This window comes from Corythoichthys intestinalis, chromosome 20, assembly GCF_030265065.1.
Source record: "Corythoichthys intestinalis isolate RoL2023-P3 chromosome 20, ASM3026506v1, whole genome shotgun sequence".
Classification (NCBI taxonomy): Eukaryota; Metazoa; Chordata; class Actinopteri; order Syngnathiformes; family Syngnathidae; genus Corythoichthys; species Corythoichthys intestinalis.
Window position 1 is genome coordinate 26033828 of NC_080414.1, and position 27706 is coordinate 26061533.

At 37.7% G+C, this 27706-nt stretch overlaps 2 protein-coding genes across 3 annotated transcripts in view; one reads left to right on the forward strand and one right to left on the reverse strand.

Moving 5' to 3' along the window:
- Positions 1–5246, reverse strand: part of ift74 (intraflagellar transport 74) — a 53666-nt gene extending 48420 nt beyond the window's left edge. Inside the window, exons 1-3 of the mRNA XM_057824171.1 lie at positions 5105–5246; positions 2888–3027; positions 747–882 (exon numbers count right to left, since the gene is read on the reverse strand). Of these exons, the coding sequence (XP_057680154.1) occupies positions 747–882; positions 2888–3016 (265 nt within the window). The 5' untranslated portion in view covers positions 3017–3027; positions 5105–5246. The remainder of the gene's footprint in view (positions 1–746; positions 883–2887; positions 3028–5104) is intronic.
- An 8818-nt stretch (positions 5247–14064) lies between these two features.
- LOC130908590 (cyclic AMP-dependent transcription factor ATF-1-like) lies at positions 14065–27473 on the forward strand. 2 transcript variants are annotated; one of them, XM_057824175.1, is made up of 5 exons: positions 14065–14202; positions 16148–16301; positions 19530–19676; positions 22183–22291; positions 26728–27473. In XM_057824175.1, exons 1-5 carry the CDS (start codon positions 14197–14199, stop codon positions 26870–26872), a joined length of 561 nt encoding a protein of 186 aa, XP_057680158.1. In that variant the 5' UTR covers positions 14065–14196; the 3' UTR covers positions 26873–27473. The 2 variants fall into 2 exon arrangements, with proteins under 2 accessions (XP_057680158.1, XP_057680159.1); XM_057824176.1 differs by lacking the exon at positions 14065–14202 and adding an exon at positions 15642–15787.
- Positions 27474–27706: the final 233 nt, after the last annotated feature.

The window sequence follows — 27706 nt, forward strand, 5'->3', positions numbered from 1 at the left end:
TTATAAACAGAAAAACAAACTATGGTTGTCCCTCTGCTGTAAATTCATCACTACTAGACGTCCAATCCATTTGAACTGTGAAGGTGGCAGCGAATGAACCACTCCCACTTCAAACATGCCCCTCCCACTTCTATGGCCATCAGTGTCAGCCAATACCACGCAACGGGGTAATTTTGGGCCATTTCATGTTCCCCGTTGATTTTCAGTCACTTCCTGTTGATTTTGGGCTATTTTAGTTCTAATTCCTGTTAATTTTGAGGCATTTCATAGGTCATTTGCTGTTGATTTTGGGTTTCAGACCAGGAAGTGACCCGGGAATCTACCAAATGAATAGACAGTGGCTCTAACTCGACAGAAAGTGACTTGTAAATGTCATAAAGTGAACAGAAAGTGACTTGTAAAAGCACCGAAAATCGGAAAGAGTGACTGTGTATGCTCTGGTTTCGAATGAACGTTCATTTGCCCTTCCAAGTCTTAATGGATTGGGCGTCGAGCGCTGCCAATGGCAGCCATTGGGTTAACAGAGTCACAATTATGGTGGAAGATTTTGGTAGCAACTTGTTGGATCCTTTTTTTTTTTTTTGTAAACGATATCTCGATTCTTAGCATGAGCATATCGATAACCTTTTGGGATGCTAAGTATCGCACTATATCACCGTTTCGATGTTTTGTCACACCCCTAAAGTACATAGAGTCATATATGCCAGGAAGGCAAAAGTCAATGCACAGAATAACTTTGGTTTTACCCTTCAACCCTGTCTTCATCCCACTGAGCCCCTGTTGGGTCACAGGCCTATCAGTCACTTTAATCTGTGCTGACAGGATTCCAGGACTGGTAACGAGAGCTCTTAAACCAGGATGCACACCTGTACCTGGAATCAGCTGCATCAGAAGTACAAATAATTCCATCAGGCAAAACATCACTTACAGTCACGATAGTGGTAACTAATTACACTGTGCTTCAAGTTCAACTAACTTTACATTAAGACATTAAAGTGCATGTGACACGAAAAAGCATGTTTATTTCATAATACACGCGGTATTTTATGCTCCTGAATGATATTGACCGCTTAGATGTGTGTGGAAGCGATCGCTATACAGTGGGGAGAACAAGTATTTGATACACAGTCAATGGGAAAACCCATTGGCAGTGTATCAAATACTTGTTCTCCCCACTGTATGTATATAGTTTTTTGAATCCCGCACCATAAAAATGAGTGACTTCCGGCTTCGGTCTTGCATTGAGGAGGAGGGCGCTGTGACGTGTACGGTTGAAGGCATCCTCTGGATTCAGCTGACTTTGCGGATTAATACGTTTAACCAGCCAAACGGCTGCAGAAAAATCTTGCTTTATGAGGGAGAGGCGTATGCGCCTTTTTGGAGTTTCAAAAGGTTCTCATTCACCGTGGATATTGGCCAAAACAAGCCCTACTACTGTGGGACCATTGGACTTACGAGGAAGTGAGTAAACATCTTGTTTTTGTATTATATCAAATACGAATACAGCGATTACAAAGTAAACACTACAAACTTTCTTTAAATAAAGGACTACTTAAGTTTGATCATTGATGGGCATGTAAAAAGCTCTCCTTATGCACATTAGCTGCACGTTAGCTGCACAACAACTGCAGCCGCCCTCCTCCGGGGAACTAGCTGTAAATTGCTCTCCGCCGGGCGGTTTGCCGGTCCGCAAAAACAATCGACAACCCAGGTGTCGTGTCAAATAATCCGGGCTAGTTATGTGTGATTTTCCGCTTCGAAGACTTTGAAACATCACTCGGTTCGGGTTAGCATGTCGGCTAGCTGTCACACCTCTTGGTTTGTTTACATTCTCCGAAGCCGGGGAAGGGAAATGACATATGTCCGATTTAGGTGTCATAAAATATCGTTCGGTAGGTGCGACAGTAAAGGTGAAGTCAACAGTTTTGACCATTATGGAGTAGTTTTGCCATGTCGTCCTGACTAAGTGCATTTTCATTATTTCATATTCCATTTAGCACAAGACTTATTTGTCATGACCATGCCATTTATTTAGCAATTGGGGAAAATACTTGGATAAAAAGAATATCCTGTAAAAATATTGAAGTAAAGAGACAGAAACAATGACATTTTACAGCTCTCTTCGTCGCGTTTTCCTCGTTGTGAATACTTCCCCCCTCGACAGGCTGACTTGTCCTTCTCAAGCCATTTATTTAGCTATTGTGGAAAAATACTTGGATAAAAAGAATACCCTGTAAAAATATTGGAGTAGAGAGACTGAAACAATGAAATTTTGCGGCTCTCTTCGTCGCGTTTTCCTCGTTCTGAATAATTCCCCCTCAATGGGCTGAATAGTAAAACCGATGAGCCCAATCTCCCGCTGACGTCATCCACCTGTTGGGGACGCTAGAGCCCTATAATGGTAGGCGTGGCTAACCGGCAGATTAAAAGACTAATTTCTCGTTATCTGCGCTTTGCTAAATTGTTGTATATAGTCGAATCGTCTCAAAATATGATTCTAATTCACATAATAATGCTATTTAAGACTTTTTTTCTCCTGTCGTATGCTCTTTAAGTGAAACTTATTTAGATCTAATTTCAAGCATGTCTAAAAATTAGATTCTCCATCTGTCCACAGCATATAACTAACTATAGCTGAATTCCTGACAAAAACACCTAACAGACACATAGTTGAAGCAGTGCGTTCCAGAGAAATGTTCTGGAAAGCAAATAATGAATATAATTTAATGCAAAAGACATTTACAGTATATGCTATATTGGTGGTGTGAGGTATCGAAAAAGTTTCGAAGCACTGACGTGAGAACAAATTCAATTACATGATCTTTAGGTTAACAGTAAGCCAGTAACCATTTGAAAGCACAGCTAAAACTAACTAACGTAGACTTACTCCAGTTGGTATGCGGATGGCAGTAGGAGGAGGGCGAACAGCTGTTATAGGTCTTCCACTTCCCGGTACCACTGATCCAGTACGACTCATAGGCCGGCCCATACTGGATGGAGGCCTCTGACTTGCCATATCGCCGTAACCTACACAAAGAAATAGAAACCTCACAGATTTAATGGCATTTTGGCAGTTGGTGTTTGAGTACATGAAAAGTCATTAAACTACTCAAGTAAATTAAAGGTAATAACTAGGGATGTCCCGATCCGATTACATGATCGGAAATGGGGCCGATCGCGTCATTTTTCAGAAGATCGGAATTGGGTGAAAAGGTTTGGGTTTTTAAATTAAAAATATATGTATATTTATGCAGCTGGCGTTTGGTACTTAAAGTTAACGATAATTGACAGGTTTGTAGATTTGATCTGGCGAGAGAAATGCTCGGTAGCTCTACGATCAAAGGCACAAATGTGTTAATCATCGTTTCGTCAGTCTTCTTGTTGAGGGGCTGTTCTCGGCAGCGTGAGCATCAAAGCGTGAGTAACTTTGTTCAGGGTGTACCCCACCTTCTGCCTGGAGTTAGCAGTGATAGGCTCCAGCTCCACTGCGACCCTCGTGAGGATAAGCGGTTCAGAAAATGAATAAATTATATAATAATAATACATTTTATTTCAAGGCGCCTTTCTGGCACACAAGTTCGCCGTACAATCATTTAAACATATTAAAAGTGAGAAAATGAAAGTTTAAGGAAGTTTAAAATACTAAGAGATATAAGGGCAGTTAAAAAGACCAGAAATTAGTGATTATTGTGGATAAGCTAGTCTAAACAGGTGAGTTTTGATTGAAAAAGGGGGAGTGAATCTGTGTTCCTGAGGTCAGGTGGGAGTGAATTCCAAAGCCAGGGAGTTGCCTCAGCACCATGGGGAGCCGAGCGTTCAGCCGCTCAGCTACCCATGGTGCTGAGGCAAGCAGGGGGGAGAAACAGTTGTTTGGAGGACAAGGATCTAAGGGCACAGGAGGGAGTAAGTAAGTAAGTAACATGAATGAGATCGGACAGGTATGGAGGGACGAGGATACAGTATGGATGGCCTTGAATATGAGAACTTTGAACTGTATTCGAAAGTGGACCGGGAGCCAGTGAAGCTGTTGGAAGACTGGAGTGATGTGGTGGATGGATGGGGTACGGGTTATGATGCGGGCAGCTGAATTCTGAACCAGTTGGAGTTTATGGAGAGTTTTATGAGGGAGGCCGAAGAGGAGAGAGTTGCAGTAGTCCAGGCGGGAAGTGACAAGGCTGTGAACCATATGAATGTTATTGAGAGTGATGAAAAGTATGGCGATAAAGGTAGTGCAATTAAAAATATGTGTGTGCCTACATTTTGTGCAGGTGCACCTTAAGAAAAAAGTGAGGCACACCAGTGCAACCAATCCAAAAAGTAAGTCGTCCAGGCCTAATTTTTTTTTTTTTTTAACTTTTTAAGTGCTAAAAATTAACAAAATAACCCAGAAATACAATGGCGTTGCCAAAAGATACAAAAATAAATGTTTTATACTCCGCAACATTCCAGGAAAGAGCGGAAGTGGGGGTGCTGTAAGAAGTACAGCTTTGTGACATATTTGGAACTTTTGTGCAAATAAAAACAAAAAAAATCTTTATTTGTATCGGATCGGGACTCAATATCGGCAGATTCTCAAAATCAGGTGACTCTGACTAGGGTTCAAAAATATGATATCGGGACATCCCAAGTAATAACTTATATAAATGCAATAGGGTACAAAAAGAAGCTTTTCTGGAAATAAAGACTGTGCTACCTGTCTGGTTTGCTTCAGGATTAGTAATTATCTACACGATTTAACAAAAGTATCGATTAATGCAGAAGTAATCGTCTTGTAAGCGTAATGAAAGAATGAGAAGCGGCGTGTTTAACTCCTTGGCTGCCATTGAAGGCAATAAAACGTACAATCCATTTGTACTGGCCTGATTGAGTCACCTCAATGGCAGCAAATCATTTAAGAATTAAAGTCATAACTCAGGGACACCCTGTCTATTTGTTGCACGCTTTGTATATTACACAAATACTGATCAGATTTATAGACCCATGTTTGGTGTTCTATATCGATTTGATCACCGTTAAGCATATTTTCTGCAGCATCAATCCAGACAGCGCCCTACAACTTCATATGGTGAACACATTTTTTCAGAAACATTAGCAAATAAAATACCTTTAATGCCGTTTTTTCCTTTTCGCCAGAATGTCAAATATGTGGTGGCTGCAGAGCTAGCAAAGAAACCTTTAGCTTCAGTTTGTTGATGTTACCGCCATAGATATCACAGGAATATAGAATTACATGTGAAGAATCCGCGGCGTTAGTGACCGGTAGCCATCTTAGATCAGAGCACTATTGCAGTGAACACAAGTTGAGGGTTTAGCTAGATATGGCTACAGTGATTTTCTCCACTAAAATATTCTTAATTTGGCTCAACCTTGACGGATCTTGCAACAGTTTTGTTTATAACAAACTGTATTAACGTGGCTATGTTTGAGGCTGAATGTTGAAATATATACATATATTTTTACGTATGCAATTATTTACTGCATCTCTGACGTAAATGAAAAAAAACCCATCATAATATTAACTCATTGACTTTTTTTTTTTTTTTTATCAAACAGCACTGACACAAAATGACCGACAAGTGATGGTGGTTATCCCGATGAGCCGAATACGCGAATTTCGCATCTAGCTTATAACCATCAGATATCTATAGTTACTACGGCAACTGTCTTTTTCTCTGATAAATTGGCTTCGTTTAATATGAAAATGTATTTTACAGCATCTTGCGGTTGAAATTGCAAAATGGTTATCGTATTTTATTCTGGATTGTCTTCAGTAATCAATCGTTCATTACATGAAAACCTTTTTTACTACATAACTTGTCTTGTTGCCATCATACTTTTTTTTCAACTAAATTTGCATTTTCAAAATACAGGATTTTTTTTGTGCGTGTCGTTTTTTTGGTGTCACCTCAATGTCATTTTAATAGAGACGTCAATAAGAGGCGACGTCAGGTCATTGACGCCTGTCACCGGTCAATCGTGTCCGTCGCAGGCTGAATCGTTACGCATTATGTTTTAAATTATATGACTTATTATATAATTAAACGAAATCAAATACAGTCGTCTCATTGTGATAAAATATGTTTAAAAAACTGTTACAGAATAAGAATGAACGACTTTGACAAAATACATTTAGAATCCAATCAAACGGACCTATACACACATATGCATCTGTCTACGCTATAAACCCATTGAGAAACGATCACAGTTTGCTCCACCACACGAGTTTCACTAGCGCGAGATGACATGTTGGCGATCGTGTTGTTTGCAACTAATAAAAGTTAACACGCGACACTAGCACGGATTAACAATGCGTCGAAATAAAAAATGATACGTTCAAGTATTCGTAAACAAAATTGTTTTAGGAGTAAGGAAAACGTGTTTATAGCGAAGTTGTGGTCGGCTACATGTATTATACGTCCGACACTGGAGATGTGCTTCATAATCGCACGGAACATCACATGCGACGGAGTATTAGAATCAAGGGAAATCTTTTGAGTAACTTTTATTTTCGTTCTTTTTAAACCATTTTTCAATAACATACCAGAATGCATAAGCCATGTTGGATTTTTGTTTTTGTGAACAAGGTTTTCTTGTTACTTTTTGAGAGAGATGACCCGGAAGTACTTGAAGGAACAGGAAAGTAACTTGATACACATGGCTAGATGTGTTGTGCGGTCTCAGTTTGGCGGCCATTTTAGGAGAGCGCCACCTAATCCACTTCATATTAAAATTAATGGAATATGTATTTTGAAATCACTATAGCTCAACTTTGAACCAATTTTCCAAAAATGTTGTTAATCATAAACATTAGCGATTAAGTAAGATTATTGAATACTTAAAAATAAAAACTTGTTTCTATTTCAACAACTTCTGCAAAATATAGCTAACTGAATACTGGTGGTTATAAAACCAAACTGCTTGTAAAACTGTCTAGAATACAGAAAGTCAAGAATATTTGTGGAGTTAATTACGTCCGCTAGAATAGAGCCCGCCGGAAAGTTTTTCTGTTCCAAGATGGCCGATGGTTAAATCGCCGCTGTTTTTAGGTAACCAACGTTGCCAGATGGGGTGGGTGTCCGTCCAATGGGGGTATTTTTTAAAGAATCGGGCGGGAGAAAATGATGAAATTTGGTGGTTTTGCAAGAACCGTTTTGGCTAGTTTTAACAGTTTAACTTGTATGTCTACACCTTGAAGTTCAGCTACATTGCTTTCTTCATCGTCCTTCTAATTATATTTGGCATTTCTGCGCCTCACAGCGTGTGTCGATATGAACTGCATGCAATTTCTAACATATACGGTCAAATTTAACAAATTCAATAAATGACAACATAAAAATGCGTAAGATAAACAGTATTTTGTGTGCATATTCTCATGTTTCAAATAATTTCATAACATGTGTATTTGCATCTGCTTTTAAAATCTCAATAGAAATACGTTTCTCAAAATTCACTTGGGAATCTGTGCTGGAAAATGTTGACGTTTTAAACTCATTCACTACCAAACATTTCATAAGACATCCCTTCCTTTTAAGCGCCACAAAATATTGTATTTTATGGCGAGAGAATTTAAGACAAGAACAAAAAGATGAGATTCCAGTCATTAATAATAATTTTCACACAAAAAAAAGTGCTTCTAATCTTTCTTGTTCTTTATGAGCAATCGAACATAACATTGTTTATAGGTCTTTAGTAGTGAATGAGTTAATAATGAATATACATTCAGTTAATTGTTAATTATTGTCTTTATTGAAATGAAATTAATACAATAGTTTTGAGAGCTATATCTCCCATGATCCTTATTGGTGAAACAGCAATAATTCCACCACAATGTGTCTCCCACTGCTTTAAGGTTTAATACAAAAATATGCATAGTCTTTTAAGCAGAAAAAAATCTTGTTTTGAATGGGGAAGTTGTAATTTGGGTTGTTTATTGAATTGAACTGGGAGGGTTTTCCTGTAAGATTGGGCTAGCGAGTGTCTTTCAATCTGGCAACCCTGCTAGGTATATTATATTAACTACTTTAATACGAAAAATACACAGTCTTTTAAGCAGAAAAAATCTTGTTTTGAATGGGGAAGTTGTAAATTGGGTTGTTTATTGAACTGGGAGGGTTTTCCTGTAAGATTGGGCTAGCGAGTGTCTTCCAATCTGGCAACCCTGATAGGTATATTATATTAACTGTGCGGTGTAGAAACACCGACTGTGTAAAAGAAATCAAGTAATAAGATAACGTTTATGCACTCAGATGGTGAGATACTCCCAGGACGCATTTCTTATAGGGTACTTCACATTAGGACTCCTCAGCCAATCATACAGGGTAAATAATTTGACACACGCCCCCGGGCGTAACTTCTGATAGATATGGTATATTTCTATGCATTTTAACCCCTAACAGATCCTTTTTACCTTTAAGTATCATGTTATTGCTGGTCAAACCTTAATTAAAAGAAAGAGAGACAGCGCGATATACATTACCCATAATACCTTTAATCAACAGGGGACCTACGAATTTGACGCGAAGCTCGAGGGTGTCGCACCAGAGGCGATTACGTCCATACTGTTACGTCAGCATCACCCATCGCGTGAAGACGTCATCTAGGAAATCTCAAGTCGAAGGAAATCCATTTGCATCACTCCTTGACTTCTCACAAAGTTTTAAGATTGTTGTATAAAGCATTCGAGCATGAAGGCATGACATGGTTACAAAACAGTCATTTTCGTCAGATTTGGAAAAGCATGGAAAATGTTGTGTTTTCATTGGTTCGCAACTTGATTTAATTTCATTTTAAATGTCTGCAACAAGCAACTAAAAATGATTTGTGTGCACAAATATGATGAGGGGAGCGGGATAAGATGAAGCTCGTAAAATGTTAAGTGCTGCCAATATAACAGCACTCATAGCAATGTTTTACTCCCCCCCCGCATGTTAGTTACATTATTTTCACGGCAACCCTTCATTTTCAAGTTTTAAATCAAGATTATTTTATTGGGGGGAAAAATAGGAGAAAATGAATTTGCTCATTTTGGAATGTGCTTCTCAAGCATATCATGCGATTCATTTTTCCCTTTATAACTTGAATTTAAAAAAAAAAGTTCTGATAACAGGGTTGCTTGCATGTTGTGATGATAAACGTTCAATGAATATTTCATATGTTTTTGTATGTTTATCAAAACAAATGTGCGCGCAGTTACAATAGAAATAAATGTAACAAATAACATTATTATTATTTTTAATCTGCCATTTATGTGTGAGATTTGCAGAGAGAAGATGTAAACAAAACATTTATGGTTACTTCGGGTGATCACTTGAAGACTCATTATATAATTCGCACTCTAATTGATATTGTACGTCACACAAGTCACGTTTACTGGTTTAAGAGTACATTTTTGATCCTGTCAATCCTCCAATAGTCGCCTTTGTTCCATTTCTCGGAAATCAGCGTTGACGCATCAGTGGCGTGACGTCAAACAAAGTATCGATTGAATTTGAAATGTAATATATAATATTTTTTGCATTAAGAGCTTTGGTGACATACGTTTTGACGCGATAAACAACCGCGGGCTTGAAAGGAATATAAACTGTCCTTGCGCGCCGCATGAAAAATTGTTCATATTTCATACGGGAATGTCCTCGGCTAAGCAAGAGGATCGATGTGTTCTTTTCACTCGTTTTATTAATGCGTAAACAACTGAGGAAAAAAGTCAGAGGGCCGCTGTCGACAACGACTCACGCCCGTCAATTTTTGCGCCCGACTTGCTTCCCTCTCGGTGTCATCAAACACACACCCGCGTTTTCAGTGCGCTCCACATTTTTACAGACTTCATCCTATTCTTTCTAAAGGACATGATAGTTTTGGGAAGACACAAAAAGTGAAACGGGACACATGTGATATACATGAATATTCTTAGTCCATTTCTACAGGAAACCGCAATGGATGTAAGTATGAAACGCCGATCATTATCGTCACCATCCACTGTTATTTCTGAAAAGTGAAGAAAAAACGAAATTGTTTATTTTTGGTTATCAGAAACGAAGGAAAAGCGCAAATGATTGTTTTTTTCTGTCTATGAACTGTCAAACAATGCATGATTTCTCATTGTTTTTTTTTTCTGTTTATGTAATGTCAAACAAGCAAACAATGCGTGATTTCTCATGTTTCATAAATTTTCCTCAGTGTGCGCTTTTAAATTTCGTTTTTTTTTTTTTTTTTTCTTTTGTTGAAAGATTTCAGTTAATGAATAAAAAATATTTGAATCAAACGTAATTGCATTTCAACTGTTATGGGCAAAAACCTAAATAAGATCTTAAGTCAAATTGGCATTTGAGGGAAAAAAAGAGAGGAGTGTTTTTTTTTTTTTTTTTTTTAAGAAAAGTGCAACATAAAAATTGTCAAAACAAAAAAATAACTTATGAGGTTTTCACCTTTTTTCCGATATAGAACCAAAACAATTTAAGAGGCTGAAAACCTCAAGTAACATCAGTAATTATTAATACTGTAATATAAATAATATGAATAATACATTATTATTGTAATTTAAAATAAAATAATCATTCTGTATTTTAGATGGTCCCGAAACTGATTTAATGCAAAGTATTTTGACACATCTTTTCAAAGCACCGACCCACAGTTAGTACAGTATGAATTGTGCAGACGAGCACATTATATATATGTATTAAAATCCCCCCCCTTTTTTTTTTTTTTTTTTTAGGATAAGTGTACTGTATATGAGTTTACAGAAATTGTGTTATATACCTGAATGAGAGACTGCGTTCCTTCTCTACATTCCGCCTGGACCCTCACTTGCCTCTAAATGTATACCATTGCATTGCCAGTACATTTTCCATTTGCTCCCGTGTGTGATCAGTAAATTTACCGATTCATTAAAACATATTCTCAGCTTTATTTTTGCTGAAAAGTGATAATTGTCCATTCTTCCGGGGAATCACGGAGGCCGACAGCTGAGTAAAGGTCTAAAATTATTTTTCAGAGTTTCAACGTTTGAATGTAAAAACAAAAAAACAATAAGCTCTCAACCTAAAGTATGCTTAAAGGCTGTCAAAACCAATGCAAGGATCATGCCCCCCAAAAATCTGCTTAAAACCTACACGTGCAGCAGTAACGTTCGTCTGTTTTAAGCCGTTTAATACGTGTCCTCTATAGCACAAAGGACAATGAAGGCGGAATTAATTTAGAATTTAACATTTGACTTGAGAAAAAGCCTCAGAGTGAAGAAGTTGATCGCTCTGAATTTTGTCAAAATCAAGTCACTAACCATTGGCGGAGATTGAGGTGGTTAGGGGGAGGCAGTACCCCCCGGTGGCCGAAAAATGTCATTGCATATAATGGCCTCTCCTGTATGAATTTAGAGGAGAAGTTCAGTATTTTTGACATTGGGCTTAATCTTTGAGTTAGCAGGGGTTTAATTAATCGGTGAAGTTATTTCAACAAATTCTGCGCAGTTCGTAGTTATTTGTGAGTTTCAGGGCTCCGGAGTTGCTAAATTAGTGCGAGTCAATGCTGCCTGCTTAGCGTACCAATAAAAAACAACATGTGCATGCATGAGAATCACTGATGACACAAGCGATCAATAATGTTTTCAGGATAAAGTTACTAAAACGTACCATTGCATGTCAATGATTGTCGTTTGAACAGCAACATTTGTAATCTATCAGCTTTGCAGGGAACAGGCTATCTAGGCGAGCAGGGTGGAGTAATATTACATCGGGTTTTTTTCATCACTGACTCACGAACAATGTCAAGATTAGGGATGCAGCTATCGATTATTTTAGTATTTGATTAATCTATCAACTCGTTAGTTCAAATAATCGAGTAATCGGATTAGGAACATTTAATGCATTGCAGAATATATGTTAGGAGATATAAAATATATCTTCAAACTATACAGAATTGCACTTTCATTTAAAAAATACATTAAAAATGCTTGAGCTTGGCCACAAATGGTATACAAATTATATATAAATGAGGATCTAAGTAAAAGAACAATTGACTAACTTGCATAGCAAAAGTCTGCCAGCTTAATTTTTTTTCAAGCAGTGCTCTGAACAAATTGTTTAAACTCCTATTCCCACAAAAACAGCTAAATATACCTCTAGACTACATTACAAATGCATAAAAAATATTTGCTCAAACAAAAACTTACAACCTTATTTTGGTCTTAACAGGGAGCAGCCATTTTACATGAGTTATGTCCTATTCAATGTTGCCATTAGAGGGCAGTGTATCCACCTAAATCAATAAAACTAAATGCAAACACTTTCAAAGCAAACCATTACAACATCATTCTATTAAACAAACTCGAAGCAGCAAATTTTGATTCAAAGCTTTTTTTCCTAATCAAATTACTCAAGTTAATCGATTAGTTGTTGCAGCACTAGTCAAGATGTATATACTAATGTATATAATACTAATATATATACACACACACATACTATGGGGCAAATAAGTATTTAGTCAACCACTAATTGTGCAAATTCTCCCACTTGAAAATATTAGAGAGGCCTGTAATTGTCAACATGGGTGAACCTAAACCATGAGAGACAGAATGTGGAAAAAAAACAAAAATGACATTGTTTGATTTTTAAAGAATTTATTTGCAAATCCTGGTGGAAAATAAGTATTTGGTCAATACCAGAAGTTCATCTCAATACTTTGTTATGTACCCTTTTTTGGCAATGATGGAGGCCAAATTTTTTTTGCAAATCTTCACAAGCTTTTCACACACTGTTGGTGGTATTTTGGCCCATTCCTCCATGCAGATCTCCTCTAGAGCAGTGATGTTTTGGGGCTGTCGTTGGGCAACACGGACTTTCAAATCCCTCCACAGATTTTCTATGGGGTTGAGATCTGGAGACTGGCTAGGCCACTCCAGGACTTTGAAATGCTTCTTACAAAGCCACTCCTTTGTTGCCCTGGCTGTGTGTTTGGGATCATTGTCATGCTGAAAGACCCAGCCACGTCTCATCTTCAATGCCCTTGCTGATGGAGATTTTCACTCAAAATCTCTCAATACATGGCCCCATTCATTCTTTCCTTTACACAGATCAGTCGTCCTGGTCCCTTTGCAGAAAAACAGCCCCAAAGCATGATGTTCCCACCCCCATGCTTCACAGTGGTAATGGTGTTCTTCGGATGCAATTCAGTATTCTTTCTCCAAACACGAGAACCTGTGTTTCTCCCAAAAAGTTCTATTTTGGTTTCATCTGACCATAATACATTCTCCCAGTCCTCTTCTAGATCATCCAAATGCTCTGTAGCAAACTGCAGACGGGCCTGGACGTGTGCTTTCTTCAGCAGGGGGACACGTCTGGCAGTGCAGGATTTGAGTCCCTGGCGGCGCATTGTGTTACTGATAGGAGCCTTTGTTCTGTGTGGTTCTGGGATTTTTGCTCACCGTTCTTGTTATCATTTTGACGCCACGGGGTGAGAGATCTTGCATGGAGCCCCAGATCGAGGGAGATTATCAGTGGTCTTGTATGTCTTCCGTTTTCATTTTTCAATAACTGCTCCCACAGTTGATTTCTTTACACCAAGCGTTTTACCTGTTGCAGATTCAGTCTTCCCAGCCTGGTGCAGGTCTACAATTTTGTCTTCTGTGTCCGTCGACAGCTCTTTGGTCTTGGCCATAGTGGAGTTTGGAGTGTGACTGACTGAGATCGCGGACAGGTGTCTTTTATACCGATAATGAGTTAAAACAGATGCCATTAATACAGGTAACGAGTGGAGCCTCGTTAGAAGAAGTTGGACCTCTTTGACAGCCAGAAATCTTGCATGTCTGTTGGTGACCAAATACTTATTTTCCACTCTAATTTGGAAATAAATTCTTTAAAAATCAAACAATGTCATTTTCTGTTTTTTTTCCACATTCTGTCTCATGGTTGAGGTTTACCTATGTTGACAATTACAGGCCTCTCAAATCTTTTCAAGTAGGAGAACTTGCACAACCTATATGAATTAAAACATTTTCCCATGTTTGTCAGCGCTGTTTATTTAGTCAAGGCGCAATCAATACATGACGTTCTTACAGTTTGATTTCTGGTTTCACAATAAGAGCGTCATTACAGTACAACATTACAGCAGTAGCTGGGTCACACCAAAAGACTTTCCTGTGTATAAAGCCTCATGTTGTAGCTGTGCTACATAGTTTTTACCGGTTTCTGGAGACAACACGGACAAATGACGGTAATTAATGTTTTTATGAAGGGGAAAACAATTGTATATTTAAATCAGCTAAATATGTTTGATGTAGAAAGCTGCCAATGTGTTGTTTTTATTTGACGTCCTCCCCATCTCCCCAAAGCATTATTATTATTTTGTGTGTGTTTAGAGAATTGTTATATTTTTATTTATTCATTGGTTAAGGATATTAGTATTAGATTATCAGGCGATTTGTTTAATAAAATGTTAGTATTAATGTAAGTAAGAATATTTTTCACATTGAAAAATGGTTTTGTGTATTGAATGATCAAGAGTGGTAATACAAATTGTATCATTACAGCCTCAATATATATGCATATAGATTACACATTTAATAAATATGATTATTTGATCTGATTTCTCTCAGTAGTCGTCAGTTATGATTGGTGAATTGATGGATGGGCTTCACTGTATTTTGTTCATGAAGTTTATAAATTGTATGACTATTGTCTTTAGTACATTGCAAATAAACGGACACGAGAATGTTAGTTGCATCATATTTCTTTTAAGTTCCACATATTATGCCCTAGCTTTCAACTTTCCCAAATTCATTACCTTAATGTGTTTCCTTGCCCCAGTGGTATTTGTCTTTATGGTGAGGAAATGCAACACTATGTTCTTTTTACATAAATTTGGACTAAATATAGAAGGACCTAGTCTATAAATAGATGATTACACGAGTAGTCTGTTTTGTAACTTAATAGCAGGCTTGTTTTTTTTTTATTTTTTATTTTTATTTTTTACTTTTTTTTTTAGTTTATTGTTTGTTGCTTGATGAAATACAGTTGATGATCAGAGGCCGCAATCGACTCAAGGTTACAGCAACTCTTCGTACATTAAATTAGCCAATGTGTATTATCAGAACATTTTGACTTGTGTGGATAACAAATAACTCATTTGAATTCAGCCTCACAGATTGCTGCCTGTTTTTTTTGTTTTGTTTTGTTTTTTTTTTGTAAGATTTACTTTTTTGTCTCTGGAGTTAATTTAGAGCAGTTAAGCAATGCCTAATGTTGTTGACTAAAATACATAAAAAATGTACAATAACTTGCATTATCTGCCATTACAAACGAAGAATAATTCAATTTGTGTTCAATACTTTATGGGGATTGTTTAAACCTAACTGAGGAGTTTAAAGATTAAATCATAATGCACTGAAAATGATGTATATATTTTGAGGTCCTCCTAAAAAAAAAGAAATGACAGAGGGGAAAAAATGATGAAATACTGCAATCAGTTTAAGGAACTGACACTTTATTGGGAGGAATGTCTGGATAAGTATTCTTTTCACACAGATCACAAGGAAGGAAATCATTGAAGGTTTCATCTTGTTTATTAGTCTTTTTTTTAGGTGTCCTTCAGATTGGTCCAGTTTATTAGTCTTTGTTCTTTGTCTTTGAGTCTTTATCCTTTTGGAAGTCTTGCCACCAAGATGTCTTATCCACAACACATTTCACACCAGAATGCCTACTTCTGTATTATTTTTTAATTGCTTCTTGGACATTCAAGACACTGTGTGCCATTTTTATCAAATTCCCACAACAACAGGACCTGTTGTTTGTTTCACACTGTAAGTACAATGTATTTACCTTTGTACAAGGCACAAATATTGGTATTTTTCCAGTGTAAGAAAATCCCACAATCATCACTAATGATTTATATGTTGGCCTAAAAGCAGCGAAGGCTGCGAGTGTGCATCTCTGCAAATGCATCATTCTTAAGTTGTTTGAGAGATGATTGGGGTATTTTTCCAAGTTACCCAGAAAAATACAAATTGCTATGCCTGTATGGTGTGCTCAAAGAAAGAACAAAAGAGTTTTATCAGCCGTGTTCCAGGTCTGCTTTGCTAACTCTGGCACAGGGCGTCTCGAAATAGTGCTGTTAGAATTGCTTTGCTTTTGTTGTAACATTATTCTTATTGACTTTCCAGCCTCCTCAATCTCACGCTTTAAACGCTGAAGGGACACAGACGTTAACAGCTATGACGACAATCAACCCGCAGACACTTGCTCCAGAATCCAATGCCTTTGGCTACTATCAAAACATGTGGAATCATCCAAATAACTATTTTCCTTCAATCCAAGGTAATTCCTCTCTTTAACATCCTCACCAATGTTTTCACCTGAGTGTAAACACAATTTGTCAAATATTAAAAACCCCACATGACACACACACAAAAAATGAAAACCTACATGGGTGCTTTTCATTTCTGGTATGTGGTGTCGGCCTGCTTGGGATGAACAGCCCTGCACACCATACAATAATACAACTGATAATCCTTTGTTGTATGATCTACACTCACCGGCCACTTTATTAGGTACACCATGCTAGTAACGGGTTGCTCCACTTTTGCCTTCAGAACTGCCTCAATTCTTCGTGGCATAGATTCAACAAGGTGCTGGAAGCATTCCTCAGAGAGTTTGGTCCGTATTGACTCGATGGCATCACACAGTTGGTGCAGATTTGTCGGCTGCACATCCATGATGCGAATCTCCCGTTCCACCACATCCCAAAGATGCTCTATTGGATTGAGATCTGGTGACTGTGGAGGCCATTTGAGTACAGTGAACTCATTGTCATGTTCAAGAAACCAGTCTGAGATGATTCCAGCTTTATGGCGTGGCGCATTATCCTGCTGAAACTAGCCATGTCGCAGCAGAAATCGAGACTCATCAGACCAGGCAACGTTTTTCCAATCTTCTATTGTCCAATTTTGATGAGCTTGTGCAAATTGTAGCCTAAGTTTCCTGTTCTTAGCTGAAAGGAGTGGCACCCGGCGTGGTCTTCTGCTGCTGTAGCCTATCTGCCTCAAAGTTCGACGTACCATGCGCTCAGGGATAATCTTCTGCCTACCTTGGTTGTAACGGGTGGTTATTTGAGTCACTATTGCCTTTCTATCAGCTCGAGCCAGTCTGGCCATTCTCCTCTGACCTCTGGCATCAACAAGGCATTTCCGCCCACAGAACTGCCGTTCACTGGATATTTTTTCTTTTTCGGACCATTCTCTGTAAACCCTAGAGATGGTTGTGCGTGAAAATCCCAGTAGATCGGCAGTTTCTGAAATACTCAGACCAGCCCTTCTGGCACCAACAACCATGCCATTTTCAAAGTCACTCAAATCACCTTTCTTCCCCATACTGATGCTCGGTTTGAACTGCAAGAAATTGTCTTAAACCATGTCTACATGCCTAAATGCACTGAGTTGCCGCCATGTGATTGGCTGATTAGAAATTAAGTGTTAAGGAGCAGTTGGACAGGTGTACCTAATAAAGTGGCCGGTGAGTGTGTATTGCTAGAAAATAAAAGAGCTAGGCTTGTCATACAAAAAGTTAGGCTAACTGTTAGCTTGTTTAGTTAGTACATTGCAGTTGCAAACTTGTCATTTGTGCAATCTGCTTGTTCCTCAGTTTGTGTCCACCCAAGCATGCCAGGTGACTTTTGCTATGATTATCACGAAGGGCGTAGGTTTGATCTCAACATTGGTAGGGACGATATAACAGCATAACCTGCATTTTAACTTTTTGCCCGGGATGGTACATTAATAAGACCAAACACATTGGGTGAACGGGGGTCAGGGTTACATTTCTTACGAATATGAACCTAATTAATTGATATGCTAATACAGGGGTGCTCATTACATAGATCACGATCGACCAGTCGATTGCAATGGGTAGCAATGGGTAACTCCTGGCATCCTCCCATGAAAATGTTCTTTTAATGTACAGTACATAGTTAAATATTTTGTTGTGTGTATCTTGTTGTGTGATCAACATACAAGGTTATGCAGCACCGGTCGCTCCATAAACAGCTTCTTGCTCACGTTTTTCTGGTTCTATAGTTTCCAACAGAGTTCACAACATTTCTCACAGTTTAATTAACGTTAACAGTAGAAAACAAGCAGCTTCCTAATCAAGTTTTGCAGATTATTAAGTTCACACAATTTAATGTTATGCTAACTCCGATGCAGGTCGGACTTTAAGTAGCTAAATTAATGGTGTGTTTCCCACCTTCACAATATTGGCATATTTTAAACTAACAGTGGCTGCTGCTGGCCGAAAAAAACTTTTATATTTCTGTCGGGGCTGTGTTAGTGAGCGTGTGTGTGTTTGTTGGCGGTGGGTCAAGTCATCAGCCAATCAAACGCGCGTTTGGGGGGAGGTGATTGACTGGCGCATTCAGCAAGTGAAAAGGGGTAAATGTAAGTTTGAACAAAATAAAAATAATTCACATAATTGGCAGGGTTTATCCTTACAACATATGGGAAGGCAATCTTTATCTGTATAAATAAACTCATTATATAATGCACTTAAGGTTTGTTAAAGGTTGGTAGGGACAATTTGAGCATCCTGAAAAGTTGGCAGTGTTATGTCCCTACCATCCCTACGCAAACCTACACCCTTGATTATCACACAGGTTTGCCCCTAAGTGAGACTCGAAGTGGGTGATTTTTTTTTTTAATAGGGTGCCATTTGGATGTGACAGAGTGGACACTAACAGAAGGGACATTTTGTGCTATAGTTGGCTCTCAGCCTAGCTTTGCTAACATAATAGCGAACATTGGATACTTGATAAGAATTCTATAATATACAAATAAACCTTTTGAAATGTTCGAATTCAATTAATTTCTTCATATAAAATGTTAACAGAGTGGACACATTATGCTCAATCACATTGAACGTACTTCATGAAACTGTAAAAACTGTAAAATGACTTTTTAGAGGAGGTAAAAAAATTGCTTATCACAGTTGAATTCCCGCCACCGGTGTGATGATATCGCAGAAGAGTGATGTCATTAATAAATGGGAATTTTCTTAAAGGGTCACTAACACAACAGAAAGGACAGTGACACTGGGGACGAACAGAGACCTTTTTGTTTCCTTCTCCAAATAAAAAAATATATTTTGATTTAAAAACAACACATAATTCAGTTAATTCAGGACAATAAAACCATAACAATTTGTTTTTTTGTGTGCTTATATTCGTTATTTAATAGACTGAATTTGAATGAAACACATTGGAGACAAAGCAAAATTCCACAACATTTATTGTTACCAGAAGTAAATTAAGTTTAAAAATTAGAATTTAGGAGACTGTACCCTTGAATGTATAATAAACAGCAATTGATAATACACAAAAAAACAAAAATGACAATTTAGGGACACAAATGGCAATCTATATATAAGAGAAAAAAATGACCGTAGTATTTGTCCATGTCTTTGTAACATCTCAGATGTACTGTATTTGTAAAAATGTAAACCCACCTAATGTTTGATAAAACGTGTGATAAAATGACCCTTTCCTTTTACTTTAAGGAGGTCCTTTCTGTTATCAGAATGAGGCAGCACAGACGGTGGCAACAATGGCTATGCCAAGTACGCAACCAACACAAACTATGCCCATGCCATACTGCACAGAGAGGCAGGATAACTTGCAGATGCAATTTGCTCAACCACTGGCAGGTATAAATACAGTATTGCTGTAATATAATATAGAGGTGGCCAAACCGTGGTCCAATTTTGATTGGCTGGCAGCAAATTATGAAAATATATTGAATACTGCCCATACAAGGAGCTTGGCGTCAGCCTACATTTACTTCTCAGATTCAACACTAAATGGAATTAGTCACATTAAAAAAGTGCCTCCGTATCAACTGAGGGGTCAAAACTTGACAATGTTGAAATCAATGTCGGAAAAAAATAGAAATTTAGTTGATGAATGGGCCCACTAATTTGATTTTAAATTTTCATGTGATATACGTACAGAGAAGAAAATAAGTATTTGAACACCCTGCTCTTTTGCAAATTCTCCCACTTAAACATCATGGAGGGGTCTGAAATTTTCAATGTAGGTGCATGTCCACTGTGAGCGACATAATCTAAAAAGAAAAATCCAGAAATCAGAATGTATGATTTTTAACAATTTATTTGTATGATACAGCTGCAAATAAGTATTTGAACACTAGGTGTCTGGGCTGTCGTTGAGAAAAACATAGTTTGAGCTCCCTCCAAAGGTTTTCTATTGGGTTTAGGTCTGGAGACCGGCTAGGCTATGCTAGAACCTTGTTATGCTTCTTACGGAGCCACTCCTTGGTTTTCCTGGCTGTGTGCCTCGGGTCATTGTCATGTTGGAAGACCCAGGCACAACCCATCTTCAACGCTCTGACTGAAGGAAGGAGGTTTTCCCCCAAAATCTCCCAATACAGGAACCCCAGTGATCCTCTTTAATAAAGTGCACTCGTCCTGTCCCATGCGCAGAAGAACACCCCAAAGCATGATGGTTTAAGCAGGGGAAACGTCCGTGCCATGCATGATTTCAAACCATGACGTCTTAGTGTACATTACCAACAGTAACCTTGAAAACTGTGGTCCCAGCTCTTTTCAGGTAATTGACGAATTCCTGTCATGTAGTTCTGGGCTGATTCCTCACATTTCTTAGGATCATTGAGACCCCACCAGGTGATATCTTACATGGGGCTCCACTCAGATTGAGATTAACCGTCATGTTTAGCTTCTTCCATTTTCTAATGATTGCTCCAACAGTGGACCTTTTTTCACCAAGCTGCTTGGCAATTGCTCCCGCTCGCTAAGGGCGCAACATAAAACGAGCCACACAAGTTCACAAGTGGCACAAATTTATTTACACAGTCAAACTTGCAATGAATAATATATACAAAATGTGGAAGAAGCGCGGCTTCAAGGTAAGCCCAGGCCAAAACAACAAACAAAAGGAATCTACACTTAACCCCCACCCGCTAACTAAACCCTGATTGTAAAAAAGAACAAAGAAAAGACAGCCATTAACCTAGCTTCTTACACTAAACAAAACAGGAGAAAACGGTTTGAACAGAAATGGCAGCTTACCCCTACTGCTTCTGTGCTCAGTGGCCAGGGCCGTCACACCTCCGTAACCCTTTCCAACCTTGTGGAGGTGAACAATTTTGTCTCTGGTGTCTTTGGACAGCTTATTGGTCTTGACCATGTTACAAGTTTGAGTCGTACTGATTGTATGGGGTGGACAGGTGTCTTTATGCTGCTATCAACCTCAAACAAGTGTATCTGATTCAGGATAATACATGGAGTGAAGGTGGAATTTTAATAGGCGGACTAACAGGTCTTTCAGGGCAGAATTCTAGTTGATGGACAAGTGTTCACATACTTGTTTGCAGCTCTACAACACAAATGAATTGTTAAAAATCATGCATTGTGATTTCTGGATTTTTCTGTTTAGATATCTCTCACATGTGACATGCACCTATGATGAAGATTTCAGACTCCTCCATGATTTCTAAGTGGGAGAACTTGCAAAATAGCTGGGTGTTCAAATACTTATTTTGTTCACTGTACATATTAAGAAGGTTATTATCTTAAAAACTAACATAAATGTACAAATTTCTGCCAATCATTTTTAATAGAATGATATGGCTTGATATTTCAGGTGAGCTACTTGACTGCCAAACTTCACTCAATTTTAATTTGAAAGATTTTCAAAATGTGTGGTTAAATACGACATGCAAACGCGCAAAAAAAAAAAAAAAGTTGAGAGCTACAATATTCCAAATACACACAGGTTGGAATAAATAAAGTAGAATCAAAAAATATTTTAGTTGTAGAAAATAATTTAGGTGAAAATGACAAAAAATATTTGTAATACTGGGTACTGATATCTGTTTTGAAATGGAAATTTCTCAATTGAATTAATGAAAATAGTAGTTTTAAACTGGGATAGATTGGTGCTATGATCAGTGCTGGACGTAAAAAAGATAATATTTTGATTTTTAAGTACATTTATAAACAAGAGGACATACTTACTGTTGCCTTTCACGTTTGACTTTATCCCATATTTGCTAATAATGTACTTTGGAGCAAAAACAAGTATTTTGACATCTTAAAACCTGATTTTACGAGTGCCTGTGTGTGGCAAGTCATAATTTTTTTTATTTTTTTTTTTATCATTACTTTCTGACAGGTGATATGACAGCCACACAGTTACAATACGCTAACTCCATCCTCCCGCAGGGTGTGGCACAGGGCAGTGGTCCTCGTAACCAATCAGAGCGCAGCTTGATGAAAAACAGGTATATGGGAAATTAAATCAATTCAAAAATGTATTTTCTAGAGATGTGGCCGAAAATAGCTAAAATTGCATTTTTGGTTTAAAAAAAAAAAAAAAAAAATTGCTTTATTGGGTATTATTTATATCCAATGGCTAGTTAAAATGTTAGTTGAAACATACAGTGGTATGAAAAAGTATCTAAACCTTTTGAAATTTCTCACATTTCTGCATAAAATCCCCACCAAATGTGAGCTGATCTTTGTCAAAATCACACAGATGAAAACACTGTGTCTGTTTTAATTAAAACCACCCAAACATTTATAGGTTTTCATATTTCAATGAGGATAGCATGCAAACAATGACAAAAGGGGAAAAATAAGTAAGTGAAACATTTGCCTAAGGAGACTTAAAGAGCAATTGAAACCTATTTTTACCAAACATTTTAAGTCAGGTGTGTGCCCAATCTCTGATGAGTGGTTTAAAGCTGCCCTGCCCACTATAAAACACAAAGTATTGTCTGATGTGCATCATGGCTTGGTCAAAAGAGCTGAAGACCTGCGGTCAAAGATTGTTGATTTGTATAAAGCTGGGAAAGGATACAAAACCATCTCTAAAAGTCTGGATGTTAATCGACAGTCAGAGAAGTTGTCTACAAATGGACAGAGTTTGACACTGTTGCTTCTCACCCAAGGAGTGGCCGTCTACCAAAGATGACGCCAAGAGTTCAGCGCAGAATACTCCGAGAGGTAAAAAAGAACCCTCGAGTGTCTGCTAAAGTCGTACAGAAATCACTGCCATAGTCCAATATCTCTGTGCACACATCAACTACATGTACAACAATGGCCAAGGATGGTGTTCATGGGAGGACTCCACGGAGGAAGCCACTGCCAGTGTTGTTAATAACGGCGTTAGAGTATAACGGCTTTACTACCGGTGTCATTTTTTTCAGTAGTGAATAATCTAATTACTTTTATCATCTTGGCAACACCGTTACTAAGGATGTAAAGGCGTGCGTTACTATCTGTTACCACATTGGTTGAATGACACGAGAAAAGTCTGCTCAGGGAGACCAAAGAGCAGAGCAGAAGTGTGGAGGAGTGAAGGCAGCTGTGATGCCGTTGCAACTTCGATGGCAGTTGGCTCCAAATATATCTGACTGTAGCCGATAGCCTACAAACTACACCCACATGATGCTACAGTAGAAAACACGTAAAAAGAACTAGATTCGAATGTTCAACTCGCCGGCGTAGACAGCCACCATCTTAACGCAGTAGACCTCTCAGGAAGGCTCTGGTGTAGAGAACCTTCCTAGCGAACCTAAGAAACTTTTTATCTATAATACTCCTAAATAGGCAAAATCTTGACCTGAATCTTTCTTTAAATGATGAAACAGTTTTAAAACTTTAAACTAGGGCTGTCAAAATTATCGCGTTAACGCGCGGTAATTAATTTTTTAAATTAATCACGTTAAAATATTTGACGCAATTAACGCACATGTCCCGCTCAGAAAGTATTCTGCCTTTTGGTAAGTTTTACAGCAAGGCTTTTTGTGCTGTCTAACAGCGAACTCTTGTGGTCGCTTTGCGACATGGTTTATTGTTTTCTTGCCAGTTCAGTATGGCTGCACGACGTCTCGGGCTGACGCCTACGTTGTAATGTTGTGCTTATATGATCCTTGGACAACATTTGTCCGTAAATATGGTTGTTGTAAAGAATGTACATATTATGTTAGTAAGCGAAATGTTATATTTTTTGTATGAGACGCTTTTTGTTTGTTTAGTGAACCTGTATAGCGTGCTAAGCTAACGTTGTTGCTAATGCAATGCTTGTGTACTTTTTTTTGGTAGTTTTACGACAGTCTAAAGAGGACAATGGTTTGAGGCTATTTTATTAATAAATCAGATGAAAAAGGAAGTCTGATTATTAAGGCGTCGTTCACTAGCTGTCTAGCTTTGGAAAAAGTAGACGCTTCGGAGTGAGGACAACATAGATTTAAATGACAGTAGAGTGAAATGCCCACTACAGTCCTTATGTACCGTATGTTGAATGTTTATATCCATCTTGTGTCTTATCTTTCCATTCCAACAATTTATTTTACAGAATATGTATATAATTTACAGAAAAAATGGCATATTTTATAGATGGTTTGAATTGCGATTAATTGCGATTAATTACGATTAATTAATTTTTAAGCTGTAATTAACTCGATTAAACATTTTGATCTTTTGACAGCCCTACTTTAAACATGTCGAAAGTAGACAGAAGGGAACTAATGCAATAACCGGAGCAATTTGAACAACTTTAACAGTTGATTCACAACATTAAATGACTTCCAAACATAGCGAAGGTTACTATGTTTTTTTTTTTTTTTTTGGAATGAAAATAAAATATGAAAGGTAAAACCAGTTACTTTTTCAAGTAACTAATTACTCTTACATGCAGGTAATTGAGTTACTAACGCAATTACTTTTTGGGAGAAGTAATTTGTGACTGTAATTAATTTTTTAAAGATTAACAACACTGTCTACTGCTGTCTAAAAAAAACCATTGTTGCTCCTTTAATGTTCGCGAAAAAGGCACTTGGACACTCCACAGACATTTTGGCAAAATATTTTTTGGACTGATGAAAACAAAGTTGAATTTTTTTGGGAGTAACACACAACATCATGTGTGGAGAAAAAAAATGGAACACCTCACCAACATCAATACCCCATCCCCACCGTGAAGCATGGTGGAGGGGGCATCATGATTTGGGACTGTTTGTTGCCTCAGGGCCTGGACAATTTCCAATCATTAAATGAAGAATGGATTCAAAAGTGTATCAGGATGTTTTGCAGGAAAACCTGAGGTCGTCTGTCAGACAGTTGAAGCTAAAAAGAGGATGGATGCTGCAACAAGACAATGATCCAAAACTCAGAAGTAAATCAACTTCAGAATGGTTTCAGAAGAACAAAATACATGTTCTGGAGTGGCCAAGTCAAAGTCCAGACTTGAACCCCATTGAGATGCTGTGGCATGACCTGAAGACAGCGATTCATGCCAGACATCCCAGGAATCTGACTGAACTACAGCAGTTTTGTAGAGAAGAATGGGCCAAGATTAGTCCTGATCGATGTGCCAGACTGACTTTCAGCTACAGGAAGCCTCCGGGTGAAGTTATTGCTGCCAAAAGGGAGACCGCAAAATATTAAATGTGACGGTTCACTTACTTATTTTTCCCCTTTCTGTCATTGTTTGCATACTAACCTCATTAAAATATGAAAACCTATAAATGTTTGGGTGGTTTTAGTTAAAGCAGACAATTATATTTTGACAAAGATCAGATCACATTTGATGATGATTTTATGCAGAAATGTGAGAAATTCCAAAAGGTTCAGATACTTTTTCATACCACTGTAAGGTGTCAGGTGGCGTTATGAACAAAAAGCTTTTTCAACATATACCGTATTGGCCCGAATTTAAGACTGTTTTTTTTTCATTGAAATAAGACCGAAAAAGAGGGGGTCGTCTTATATTCGCAGTCTAGACATTATACCCATTCACGACGCTAGATGGCGCCAGATATCATTGAAGCGATGTTCTGTCATGACAGATCTCAGCTACTCTCCCCATTCACGACGCTAGATGGCGCCAGATATCATTGAAGCGATGTTCTGTCATGACAGATCTCAGCTACTCTCAAGTTTCCCAGTTTGCATTATTTTATTGCAGTGTTTTTCCTTATTCAGATTTGTTTCAAGACTACAGTTAGTTAGACTTCACTTTGATGGTTAATGCAGTTATTGCAATTTTGTTGCTTTATCATGATAGATTGGTTTATTTACAATTAAAAAACCAGAAGCCATTCATTCACGAATGTGATTGCACTTTAGTTTACATATTTAAATGTTCAGATATTACGATTTGAATGAGGTAAAATAACATGCTTTTTCTCTCAAAAATATTGCTATAATCATTTGTTTTGGATGTACTGTAATTATTTTCTGTATAAAAATTAATTTTGTTTTTGAGTCTTGAAAAAGAGGGAGTCGTCTTATAATCAAGGGCGTCTTATATTCGGGCCATTATGGTATATTTAATCCGCAAAGTTAAGTTATTGTTTCAATGGTTTATTCATTTATTTATTTTTTACAAAAACAACAAAAAAACTCCCAAGACTTTTTCCTCCAACACCAGGGGGTGCTGCAGCACTCACAGCACCCAACTTCCCACACCACCGACCATATTTAATTTTCACCAGATCGTTAAAGAAAAAGGGTAAAAGCAAAGGGTAAATTGGAAAATATTGGAATAAAATCATTTAAAAAAATAAATAAATAGAAAATAATTGTACTCATGTGTATTATTCGGCCTTTGCCTTTCGGACAAGTGTTTCCAATATTCGGTTTCGGCCAAGAATTTTGCTTTTAGTACATCCCTAGTATTTTCAAGTTGCCTAAACATATCATATGTTTGCAGGGAAGCTGCTCGTGAATATAGGAGGAGGAGAAAGGCCTACGTGCAAGGCTTGGAGGAACGTGTGGCCAAGCTCGAGAATCAGAATAAAGCTCTGAAGGAGGAGCTTAAAACATGGAAAGAAATGTGCCATCATAATGGCCCATAAAAAATGGCTGCATCGCCAGTACGTTTCAGTTAATGTACTAAGATTTAAAAATGCTGCTATGTAGGACGAAAAAAAGAAAGGAAGTTTACATCTTATTGATGATGCTGAGTAAGGGGTTCAGAATCCAACTGAAAAATAGTCGGGGTGGGTCTGATGAGGAACCTGGGTGAATAAACATGTCATCTTTCACAATACTCGACCTGCTCTGCTGTCTCAAATGCACATATTGTTAAAGTGTAGAAACTTTGTACTATGAATTATGTACTATGCTGTATGTACTATGCTGTAACACATTTTCACTAAATTGATATGTATAACTGCCATAATTAGATTTTAGCAAAATTTTATTTGTATGTTCTCTGTCTCTCTTTATATATTTACTGTACATATACAGTACATGTTGTGTTTTTTGTCAAATTCGTATTTTTTGTAGTTTTCCCTTGCCTCTCATGTTGGTCATTTTCACTGACCAAGCCTAGATTATCCCCAGACCTGTTCAGTCAAGAATTGAAAACTGGTGTTATGATCTCAACGCTGCAATAAAATGTCATTACAGATACAAGGAAAAAAGAGAACGTGGTTTAAAAAATAAACTGACATCCTTGAGTCTGTTGGAAGTCTTTTTTTTTATTTTTTTAAATCAGACACAACTGCGTTCAGAAAGCCAACTTGTCACATGCCTTGGCCACCGACTCATGAACATCAAGATTCTTAAAGCTGTCTCTTTCTGAACCACTGATTGTGCTCATCATGCTCGAATGTAGGTGAGGATCAAAAACGTTGGGGAAAAATTGGGAGTCAATGCACTTCAGAAAGCACAATACTGTATTAAAG

Bases quoted from the DNA above. Each gene is read 5' to 3' on its own strand.
- LOC130908590 (XM_057824175.1), top strand. The intron at 16,302-19,529 runs GTAATTCCTCTC...TTTTACTTTAAG, and splicing joins CTATTTTCCTTCAATCCAAG to GAGGTCCTTTCTGTTATCAG. The intron at 19,677-22,182 runs GTATAAATACAG...ACTTTCTGACAG, and splicing joins ATTTGCTCAACCACTGGCAG to GTGATATGACAGCCACACAG.